We start from the raw sequence: 13,046 nt of genomic DNA on the forward strand, positions 1-13,046 counted from the left end.
GTTTAAACTGCACTGCCAACTGGCCACGGCTCTGACTGTGGAATAGCGTGGGCTCTAAGTGGCTCAGTGATCTAATGTGCTGCCACTATGGCCCAAGGTCGCAAGTTCGAATCGCAAGCCATGTCACAGCAACCGGAGTCTGAGAGGGTACAATTAGATGTGCTCTCGCCCCTAATCACACAAGTGTGAAAGCTGTTTTTGAGCCTGCGAGCAGCCCATAGCACCGATCTATGGTCCTCCTGAAATCTGTGGTCTGGGATTCACTTTTAGTGAATGCTGTCTGTCTGAACTAAATATCATGGAAAATCTGTGGATAAACTAGTGGATAAACTAGTGGATAAAAAGCGGTGCGCACAAGACAGAATCTAGCAGGCTTCAAGAAGAATTGACAAGCTGTGATACTTTCTAAAGGGTTGTTACTAACTACTGACCATGCAGGGTGGCCAAACCTTTGCCCTTTTCATTTTTAGTTATTTTGAAACTGTAGAAGATGAAAAGTCACCTGGCTTAAAATATTACAAAACTGTGTCAGATTTAACTTTATGCCTTTTGGAAATCAGGTCATTTGTTGCTCATTTAGCTATTCACAGTACTGTAATGTAACAGAATATTTTGACCAGGGGTGCCTACATTTGCATACCACCGCTTAAGTATAAAAGCAAGTTATAATAAACCTATTAAAGATGTAACAAACAGTGCAAACAAAACACAGAAAGACAAAATTAACTAAACATATTTCTACCTTGTATTCTGTCACTTTGCAAAGACAGGGTAATCATTAAGATCATAAACAAATTACTGTGCCCTCCTAAAATCACAATAGTAAAACATTATTCTAAATTTTATCCTGGATTGCCACACAAATTCATTACAGTTGCTACATTTCCTATAATGCCCCTGCGTGCTACCAAAAGTGAGAAGCGAACGCTTTCAGTCCCAGCCAGTTTATTTTGTTTTGTTTTGTTTTTTTGCACTGAGTAATGGACATTTGTAAATATTTAAAAGAAAGTCATCCACACAAGAGACAAGGTAATGATAACAAGACAAGGTAATAATAGCTCATAGCTATATGTTTTGGTTATAGCCACCTATACCTATAACCTGCCAAAAATACATATTAGACCACTAAAGCAAAGGCATTAATTAAAGTAGCAAAGGCATCAGTTACATTAGAATAGGCTTTATTTATGATAGCTAGTAAAAGGGGCATCAATAACACAAACTTGCAAAATGAGTGTCGGGCTATGGTCAATATAACAATAAAACTATTCATTTTAAAAACCTGTGTTATCTAGCAATCATGAATAGATGATGCAAAGACAACCCAATTTATTTTGCAATTTATAATTTTTACTATTGCAGTCTGACATTTACATACACTTGTCATGGACAAGGTCCTGGCAATATTTAGCTTTCAATGATTTCTTTGAACATAGTTATACAATATATAGTAATATGTTACACAACTAATTGAAAAACATGATTTTGGTGCACAATTTGAGTCACAATTAGAGTCAAAATTACCCCTACAGGTTCCAAAATACAGCACAGCTAGTATTTGGTTAGCAAGTTGGTTAGAAAGTTTGTCGCTGTCCTAGCACAATCCAGACTTTAAGGCATAGTACACATATTTTAGGACAGGGCATTGGGAAGGCAATTCCAAACGCTGAATGCTTAGCCTGCTTTATCCATTCCGCAACCACATTTGATGTGTGTTTGGGATCACTATCCTGTTGGAATTGTCCCAATTTTTCCACTTGCTTTAACTACCTTGTAGATGGTTTGAGGTTATGTGGAACAATTCTCAGAAGAAGGTAGTCCGCCCTAAAAAATATGTTGCTACCACCACCATGCCTAACAATTGGTACAGAATTCTTGGGGAATGACTCACTTTTATATCTTCTTCCTTGTCTCATCTGACCATAAAGCTTTCCCCTAGAAAACCTTGTCTTTGTCCATGTGGCCAGCGCAAAAACCTTTGTCAAGATTTGGACCAGGGACTGCTTTCTTGGACAGCATGCTTTACAGTCACACTGGTCTTGCAGCAGCTTTCAGTTCATGGCAGCAGCTTTCAGTTCTGGGCCTTGCTGGTCATTAGGCTGTTCCTGATCATCCAAAATTATTTCCTTTCAGTTGAGGGTGACACTTTGGGTCTTCTTCTAGATAAGTGGCTACACCTCCCAACAACTTGAACTTGGGCTTGGGCTTTAGAAATGGCTTCAAGAGACATTCCTAACTTTGCTGGATCATTGCTGTGCTGTTCCAAGTGGCTGCTTTGCTGCTCCTAGGCAGTTGCTATGGTGCTCCTGGAGATTGCTCTGCAGTTGCTAGATGAGTGGAGTGCAAGACTGTTTCTAGTGTACTAGTATCATAAAAACACAAGAGGGGTGCAAAAACTGCCAACAAAAATCTACCATTCATACCTATAAGACATTGGAAAGAAGTGGTTGCTACATGGAAAATATTTGTTAAATCAAAAAGCTATATACCACCAGCTATATACCACCACACCATTCTTAATCAAACTACCCATTCAGGAGTTGGAACAGTGTCAAAATCCTAAAAACTGTGTAATGAATGCAAGCACTAATTATTACACAGATAATGTTGATCAATACTTAAAAATACTGTTTGCTACAGACAAACATCCTGAAATGGGCTGCAGTGGTCCTCCAGTAAGACAGTATAACTGTATAGGAACCTAACATTGGCTAATCCTATCAGTAACACATCAATAGCTTCAGACAATAATAATACTAATCAATGGTCATTTGTAATCTATTGGTTATACTTGATAAAAAAAAAACATTTAATATTGATTTGTTTTTTATAGCATAAATAGTAAAATATGTTGAGACTTTCTGCAAGTTTACTTCAATAAAAAATCATCCGTGTATACTGCTGCCTAAAGAAAATCTGTTTAATCAGCTTCTGTTGCTGTTCAGGCACTGTTAATTACTAATATTTACTTCTTCAGATGCTTTTAATTAAAGCAGATCAACCACTCAACCAAGTTTAATACTGTGAAAAAGCCAGTAAGCCAGTGGCTGGACTTCACAAAACCTACCCAGCGCTGTGGAAATAACCCAACAGGCTCAATCCAGCATTTGAGTAGAAAAAAATATATTTTTTCGAATGCATGTTTTTCTACTCACAGCCCGCCCAATACACAGTTGTTTGGGCCTAATGTCCCTACACCACCACCACTTTAAGCTCCCTAACACAGTGACCCACACCCTTGTGCCATGATGTCAGTCAATGTTTCCTTTGCGGAAAAAAACAAACAGCGGCTGGTATTGTGACCCTGCATACATTACCATGTTACCTCTAGGGGAAAATGTGCCTCTGCAAATCAATGGGTGTAAATCAGTTTCTGCAAGGAAATCTTGCAAAACCCAACCAAAAAATCTAATCAAAACATTCACATTGTAATCTATACTGGAATGACAATATCAAAACTAATCACAATTTTTTATTATTTTCCTTCCTACACACACACATACACCAGTCTCTTATTGTGTGGCCTGCTATCAGCAGTTGGTCACATGGCCCTGCAGAGGCTCGATACATTTTCCTGTGGGCCCTGGCTGACTCTCTTACCCATGACAGCACTATTGCAGGACACAATGATGAACAGTTGCTTTGTCAGGTTCAGCTTAATGTACGTGCCATGCACTCCTGTAAACCCTGCCTTACATTAGGCTCTCTTTGACGATTGCCCAGCACTTCTCTAGTGGCTTATGATTTAAATCCTTATGATGGAAGCCAGGAGTCAACACATGGTCCCTCAAACAGGGATAGGAATGTGATTCTTTATTGTATAGAGACTTTTCAAAAGAAAAAATAAAAGGGTCCTGTTTATGCCCATCTGAGACCAGTTATTGGGTTTCTGGTTTTGTAGTGGGGTTAGCTCCAAAAGGTCAACTTACAAAAAACCTACATGGTCCAAGGCATGGAAGAGAAAGACTGCAGAGAATGCACCATCAGTGTCATAGTTATTATCCTGATCACTCAGTGGTGCTACTCCTCATGTTTAAACCTCTGTGTGTCTTATGACAGAGTCAGTGAATTCGAAATACACACACTTACCTACACACAGGTCCATAAATATTTGGACAGTGACACAATTCCATAATATCCACCACTATGGATTTGAAATGAAGCAATCAATATTTGATCGAAGTGACTTTATTTATAAAAATATCACATTTAGCCTTGATATATTACAGCCACTTTAGCATACCCCCTTTATTAGTACAGGATCAAAAGTAATTTTACAAATTAATATAATAAACATTACATAAAATTAATAAAGTATCATTTTTAATACTTGGATGCAAATCTTTTGCAGTCAGTAATTGCCTGAAGTCTGGAACCCAGGGTTATAATCAAACACTCTATTCTCAAAGTGTCCTCCCTTGAGATTTTTTTTCCCTGCAGTTGCCTTCAGTTGCTGCTGGTTTGTGGGGTTTTCTGCCTTCAGTTTTGTCATCAGTAAGTGAAGCATGCTCAGTTGGGTTAAGGTCAGGATTTGACCATTTGCCCAGTTTGACCATTTAAGAACATTCCATTTATTTGCCTTATGGAGCATTATATAAGAATTACATTTTTCTGCCATCGGGCTCCCCCTACAGTTGTGGAGTGCAATTCACTTTCAACCCACTGTCATAAACACAAATTGCACTTTGATTGTGAATAAATCACCGTGGCTGAAAAGGTAGATAACTATGACAAGACTGTACACAAACGTTGCTAAGGGTACACAGCATTCCACAGTTCTTGTGAGAGATGTCATGCACGCTCCACCTAAGTTACATATTACACACTTTCAAAAATGAGGGTCCTTCGAGCGTTGCCAAAGAACCATTTTTGTGTCAATAAGAAACCCTATCTGTGGAGATGTGTAAAAGTGAAGTACCTTTTAAAGGGCAAAGTCCTATACCAATTTATAGGTTCTTAAGACCTACACAATTCTATTAAACATGGTTTATGGAACTAAAATGGTTCTTCTATGGTATTCCTCAAAGAACCATTTGAAGCTACTACATATTTAAGAGTACAGTAGCAGGCATTCTGGGCCTGGAGTGGCAGTGACAGAGGCATCATTCTCTCTTAGAAAAAAAACAAAAAAACAATTTAACTACTATTTAGTGTGGTAATGTGCAGTTAACATGGAAAAAGTAACATTATATTTTAAAATGTTTTTTTTTTCTATTACTTTGTCAATTCTGATACCACTGTCAGACTAAGGAGAGTTTTTAACCTGTGTTACCTTACTATTAAGCTTCTGCCTTTGGTGGAATATTTATATATATATATATATATATATATATATATATATATATATATATATATATATATATAATTGGTCATATCTTTAAGATTATAGAGCCAGTTAAGGAAAAAGAAGAAGAAGAGGATTTTACTGATGAGCTAAATTATTATTACTAACAACACAATATTACAATGATTTTGTCAATTATATTTTAATGTTCTGAATATACCCTGACTCTTTTAGAATTGCCAGCACCAAATGCCCTTCTGAAACACCTCAGCCCTTGCATGAGAGTGTGCATGGGACTGCACGCCGACCATAAATAATCTATGTTGTTTAAAGTGGCAATAAATTATTGCACATGGCATCTCTTGCTCTCAAATACAGCAGGCTGCAAGCACACCCAAAGAACTGACCTGAGATCCACGGGCACTCCTCTTGTGGTCCCATTCTTGCGGTGGGATCATCTGGAGAAAGAGAGGATGCAAACCGTCACATACACAGGAAGCTAATACACTTCAAACTGAAAACTAAAACAACTGAGCCTGTATTTTGTAACACGCTATCTAAAATACTGAGACAGGCAGCCCAACACAGAAACACAACGGAGATGGCTGATAGAAAAGGACAGAGGGAGTGAGTGAGTGAATGAGAGCGAGAGAGAGAGAGCAAAAAAGAGAGACGCATCAGGACTCCAATGACGCTGGTCCTAACCCCTGCAACCCCACTAACACCCCTCCAAAACAGAAACATACTGTGCTTGTACATTTTCCATTTTGCTCAGTGATGCGCGCTCATAATTCAAGTTCACAGCCAGTCTCGATTTCTTTCTATGCCCTTCCTCGCTTAATGGCTTGTCTGAGCTGTAAACTCAATACACTCTAACAGACAGTAGGACGTTTCTACACACACTGCTAAATGCTTTAGGACAAAAAAGAGAGACAGATAAAAAAAAGAAAGTGTCATCCACAGCAAAATTCTGCTTCCCTTTCATCCAAATATGTCTCTCTTAAAACATTCAGCATCCTGCTTCACCCTGCTGCAACTCTGAAATAGTGCCACATCAAGTTCCACCGACTTCGATTTATATAAAGTCGTGGGAGCTCAAGCTAAGAATATATTCTTTCAGACAGAAAGGAGAGGGAGTAAGCAAAACAAACAGTATTCCGGCTGCAGTTTATTTAGCAAGAATGGCCATTAATTAATGATATTTGTGTCCACACCGCCCACGCTCTCAGCCCTGTCAGTTCCCTGGGACACTATGTGACCTGGCAACAACATTGCATGCACATGGCTAGCTTTAGAAATCCACTGTGCCAAGCAAAAAGAGTATAGTTAGGTTGCATGAACACAACACACTACTCATGAGACAATTAGGGGCATGTGTATGATAAAATAACATAAAAAATAAAATAAAATTGACCAACTATGCAGACAAGCCTTTAGAACATAATTACATTTTTGGTCGAATACCATACCTTATATCCAAAGTGTTGCAACAAAAGACAGCATATTAGACAATTAAACTATAAACTATTCATTACTATTAAAGTGTTGAATATCCTGATCAGAGTAGATAGATTATGAGCAGTATGAGCCTTGTAATAGTAACGCTGCAGCAATAGTAATGCCAATAATGCTAATATTCATTCATTCAAATTACAGTTGCAGTCAACAGTGAGAATAGATGCAGATTAACTGATCAGGTACAACTGTACATTTCAGGAATGAGTGAGGTAGTAAGGCAGCTGGTCTGAGCAATATAAGAGAGAGATGGTGTTGCAGGACCCAGTACGGTAGAGCTGAGAGTGCTGGTGGTAAGTACAGTAACAGTTGGAGGTGCTGAAGGAGGTGACTAATATAACAAATAGCAGCAAGTCACTAAAAGAGGTACAGTATGACTATAAAAGTAGGGAATAAAATACTGTCTTGGTCGTGGTTACTTGTTACTGTACTGTTGATATTCATGATATTTGTATTCAGTGTATTTACTGTATATCAGGAAGACCTGTATATCTATTCATGCATGCAATTATCATATCATTTAATAGTAGGGCAGTGGATTTAGGCCAAAAGATTTAGGAAATCCTGGGATTTTCAGCACAACAGTCTCTAGAGTCTCCTCTGAATGGATTGTAGGGAATCAGAATTTGGAAGAATATGAATCCATGGACCCAGCTTGCCTTGAGTCAACAGTCCAGGAAGGTGGAGGTACTGTGATGGTGTTAAGACTACCTTCTTGGCACATGTTTACCCTGTTAATACCAATCAATCATTGTTTAAATGCCACAGACTGTTTGAGTATTGCTGGCCATGTGCACCCCTTCGTATCCACAATTTACCCATCTCTTACTTCAGCATGATAATGCACCATGTCACAAAATAAAAGCCATCTCAAATTGCTTGAGCATGAACATGACAATGACAATGTGTTTTTCAGTGGTTTTCCCCAGAAACAATTTCAATTATGAAAATTGAAAATGAAAATGGCTGTGATTCGGTAGAATGTGAGATTTGCAGCATGAAAGTGCTCCAGAAGAATCATCTTGATATGTGTGACGCAATCATGTCAACATGGACTCTCTAAGGAATGTTTTCATCATCTTGTGCAATTAATGACGCAAAGATCAGAGGGATATTGAGAGAAGAAAGAGGGTTCACCCAGTATTAGGACAGTGTTCCTACCAAAGTGTAGTTATTACACGCAATAAGAAAGAAATTCCAAGTCAACCCCAAATTCACCCAAGCAACTGCACCCACCGGTCCACAGTATTTTGGATTGGTGTTTGTTTGTCCTTAAGATTTTGGAATGCATATCGGCATTATAATCCCATTATTATGCCATCACTGAGCATCTTGTGTCCTCACCGTAAGTATGAGTAAATCAGTAGATCAGTAAAACATATTAAATGAATGTGCTAAAATTACTATTGCTTACATTGCACCACCTGTATGCTAAAATGCAAACTCCACTGTAACTGGACTGGAAATGTCTATTTCTGTAAAAAAAAAATTAGAAGCCATTGTCCTTATTAGTTAACTCTCCTACATGCAACATGAGAGATTTGTTCTCTTTCGCTCTGCCTCTACCCATTTCTTCTCTGAGTCAACCATCGTCATCAAGGACAAGGTCCCTATCTCTGACTATGCATCACCAGGGCCAGAGTAAATTACATAACGTTATGTTACATAACTATAACTCCTCATCCTCTTGGCTTGGCTATACACGTTACAGCACCAGGGGTTCAGAAAACTACAGCCATTCGCAATTCAGTATCATTTACTGATTTATCATTTATTCTGTGTTATGCTGTTATTTACTAGCATTCACCTTCTCTATCAACCAATAAGAAACTATTTGCTATTTTGGACCATGCCTTTAGCATATGGTCATAGTATAAAGACTGTATGACCATAAGAGAGGGGAGAACTATGTGAACTTACACTGGAGTTCTCTGCGGTTTCTACTTTAAGCTAGAAATACATACTTGCAATGCCACCCCCCTTCCCCGCGATACACACTGACAGGGCTAAGAGATAGGATTGAGAAACACTGAGGTTGTGGTAGGGAGTGAAACCCAAGGCAGAACTAGAAATGTATAGGATATTATATTTTAATGCAAACCGACTGCCTGACTCACTCAAAAATGACACGTACTGAAGAAAACATACTGCAGTACAGTACATTTTGAAAAGAAATGTGTGCAAAGACAAACAGCAGACCATTTTTTAAGTGGCTCACATGAGAAAGGATTTTCTGAAGCAAGGTTTTTAATGAATGCCCCCCCAGGCTTTCCAAAGAATTTATGGGTATTGGGTTGTTTTCCCAAAAAAGGCAGCAGGCCTATACCTTCAAGCAGCATGTAACAATGACCATCTATCCTGAGGCACTTTCCTTTTTCCCAATAAAAATCATAAATGTATTTATTCAAAAACAGGAAAGAAACGGGAGCAACTTGCCAGTGTGTTTAAAAGGTTTTCCGTCTCACAAATATGAGCAGAGAAGGCTCATTATTTGACGAGGAGCACATCATAAAATCTTGGCACTTACTTTATTACAGTCTGATAAGCATGGCTCCTTGTCTTGTGAAAGAACATAGTGAATGAAGGCGAAGAGGCAGTGATGAGGCGAACAGTGCTCTTCCACTGACTCCATCTCGCTAAGTGACAGATGATGTAATCTTCATAATAAGTCAGATGATGCACTGCTGCCTTAATTTATCATGAATGAGATGCTGCTTGCTTCTTTGACCCCACTCCACCCCCATCTCTTTCTCTCCCTCTCTCTCTATTGCTCTCTCTCAATGCCAGAAGAATGCCAGGCGGTAGCAGTAGTGGTTAGCCAGGCTTTGGAGAAGCCAACCCTGGATCCCACTGCATGCCCATTATGCCTTTCAGGCCTTTTTAAATAATGCAAAGGAGGACAAAGGCTGCAAATCTTGTGCACACTCAGCATGAGGGCCACTACTACATTAATGCTCACTTCACAATGATTCATTCACAACTAGCATTCATGCACATTCACTAGCCTGAACAGATGACCAACACACGACAACACTATGTTGCTTCATTTAAGTATTTGGAGTGGGGCAACAGTGAAAAAAAGCTTATCCATACCCATTTATTTATCTACTGGGTTTGCATGGCATGCATATAACGACTGCAGAGTGGCCTTTTTTAAATTGAAATAATGGGGGTTGCCTGGCTCTTTAACTGTGCTGCCATGACCGTTGTCAGTAGCTCAAATGTATTCACACGCCGTCTAAGTGAATTTAGATTTCACAGATTTCACTTTCTCTTTCTCCCCTTCTTTTGACTGAAAATCTAGTTCACACATCAGCTGCAGTACCACAGTCAACCTGGAGGAGGAGACATTAAAACAATGCAAGCTATAACGGATGGAACGTTTCAGATCCTACAGCTGTGAGGGCGAATAAATAAATGAGAAAGAAGAGTTTTCACTTAAATTAGTATCCATGAGCTTTATCTTTGTATTACAGATCATGAATGGATCTCTACCATTTTAGGTGGGATAGAGATTAAACGATGTGGTGTTTTATGACAGAATGTTCAGTATAACTTACAATGGAAGATGACTTCCTGGCCTGCCACATTACCTACTTCTGCTATCTTGAATGAGAATTTGTAGATGACACCTTATTGACTAGAATATCGCTTCTAAAATAATGTCTAATTGGGAAAGTCTGTCCAAACTGTGAACTTTCTGTATAAGAACGGATATTGCATTTCTTGCTTATGTTTATTGTCTTGCTCTGAATAGAAAAGCTTTTTGTATAATAATGTGATTTGTATATGTATTTAGTGCAATGGAATACAATAAAATGCTATAGTAAAGAAAAAATAAATGCAATAACAAAAATGATAATGATGATGATGAACTGAACATGAAAGCTGGCATTGTGCTTGACAGAGAATTAAACACAAGCATGTAAGTCCTCTGACAAAATCAATATTCCTAGTTCATGCATCAGCAGGTTTGCTGTAGCTCCCTGAAGACTGGAACTTATGTACCACAATATACAGTGTTAGAGATCCAAGTATTAAATAAAGGGAGAGTCTGCAATATTGTTTTTGCTGCTGTAAGTGTGGCACCCAGCACTTTGGAAATCACTGTGGAAGAGAATGCTGCAGAAGGATAATATCATTTATAAGAACATGGAGTGCGAAGACCTTATATTATTGTGACTCCAGCAGACAGCACCAGTGAACACAAAACATATACATAAGTGCATAGTTCCAATATATATATATATATATATATATATATATATATATATATATATATATATATATATATATATATATACACATACACACACACACACACACACACTGTAGTTGCATCAATAGCCATTTTTATTCATTGTTGTGTCATTGTTAATAGTAGTAGAATTTTTTTTTACTAAATTATAGCCCATGCAGGGGTAATCTTTAGCTGCAGCTCTTTTTCCCACAGCATCGAGGCAGAGTCTTCTCTGGAAACCGAGAACAATAACCTACATCTGTTATGCAGAAATTATTTGGTCAACAGCATACAGTAACAAAGACATTTGAGGCAAATCTGTAAATAACATACAAGAACCCTCTGGGTGAAAAAAGACCATTTTGCCCTGGGACAGCCATTATCATTAAAAAAGATCACCCAGTATTAGCATAACTTGTTGTCCACTTAATGGACATACAGGATTATACCAGAGATAATCCTGTATATGAAGGTGATTTAATGTATATGTTCTTAATGTACATGTTTCCTCAACACCAGAGGAGTGTGGATATCATGCAGGCCATGTTTCATAAGGATTGTTTTGTCTTTCTTAGCAAGAAAAGGAATTTCTTGGATGTGGTGTAGTTTAACTAACCCTAAAGAACTGTCCAAAGGAAAACAACACTGACAGAGCATTAGAGATCAGACTGTCTCAAAGACAAAGAATATTAGCTATTAAAGGAATTAAGGCTAAAAATGAGATATCCCTTTCAAAGTATTATTTTATACTATGTGTCTGATTGGCTTAAACTACTTGAGCCAAAGAGCAATAAAATACTCCTGTATGTGTCCTTTCTGATGCACTTAGCAAGAGTATGGCACTTGACTGTGAGATGTTTGCCTTCTGGAAATGGATGATGCATTCCCAGTCTATAAAAAGGCTGTGTGATCACAGTGTATGAGTGAATTTATATATAGGTTCAGATGCGTAGATCTGTAGTAACACCTTTGCATAGGTTTTCTGTAAGCATTAACATAGCCTCTAGAGCTAATATTATGGTAAGATTATCATCATCACACCATCACACCAGAGTTGCACAATATCAGTGTAAAAGCATCACACTTTGAAACAAGTAAGACTGAAGAAACAATGAAGGTATAGAAGAAACCTAGCTACCAGGGACAAGCAGGTATTACTACTTGCCTCTGCTTGATGATATCCTTTTATATCACAACAAAACAAAGAACCTATAGCAGGTATGAGTATGCCAAAAAAATTGTAACGCTAAATACTTTGTTAACTAGTTAACTCGTGTTAACTGATGTTAGCTAATTAACAAGTGTTTCCCAAAACCGCCAGAACTAAAGTACTACACAAATTAACAAGTAACAAATCTGACCTACTTGTCACAAAGTGCTTTTTATGTAGGTTTTGCCTTCAGTTCAGCACCTAAAAGTCAGGGGACAATAATTCTCAGGAGGATAAAGAAAAAGTACCCTAATATATGTTATTTGTTATTCACAATAGGGAAACCAAATAAATGTGTCATTTGACCAGAAATGGACAAATGTTTGCATAAACCTAAAAATAAATCCTCCACAGGAAATAAACATAATAATATTTTCGACACAAACCTTCGCAGCATTGACCTGTTCTTCTCTCATGTCCTTCATTAGGCAGGCTGTTATTCACGAAGACTGATCGCTTTAAGGAAAAACTCATTCCAGTGCAGTTCAAGATTGCAGGAAAAAGCATGAATTTGGGGATAGATAGTTCTTTCAGGAGAGTTGTTGTCCTGTGCTGCAGTGTCTGTAAAAATAAGCATCTTGAACATGAGATGCCTTGGATATTTCCCACTTGGTTTACCAGATGAGTCCATTTGACTGTGCTTTTAATGCCTGCTAATGAAGGCCAACATGCGAGATTCTCTTGCACGAGAACGAAATGCAGTCATCTCTCTCTCCTCCTTCTGTGACAGTGACAAGGTGAAGAATGACCTAACCACTGTGGTATTCTATGACTTTGTAGCTTTGTATAAATTTATA

The 13,046-nt window shown here is 38.1% G+C and overlaps 1 protein-coding gene across 1 annotated transcript in view; it reads right to left on the reverse strand.

Moving 5' to 3' along the window:
- The window catches only part of pde3a (phosphodiesterase 3A, cGMP-inhibited), a 100,201-nt gene that overhangs the window by 41,114 nt on the left and 46,041 nt on the right, over positions 1-13,046 (reverse strand). The window contains exon 2 of the mRNA XM_072672786.1: positions 5,692-5,742. Coding sequence (XP_072528887.1) covers positions 5,692-5,742 — 51 coding nt within the window. The remainder of the gene's footprint in view (positions 1-5,691; positions 5,743-13,046) is intronic.

This window comes from Salminus brasiliensis, chromosome 2, assembly GCF_030463535.1.
Source record: "Salminus brasiliensis chromosome 2, fSalBra1.hap2, whole genome shotgun sequence".
Lineage (NCBI taxonomy): Eukaryota > Metazoa > Chordata > Actinopteri > Characiformes > Bryconidae > Salminus > Salminus brasiliensis.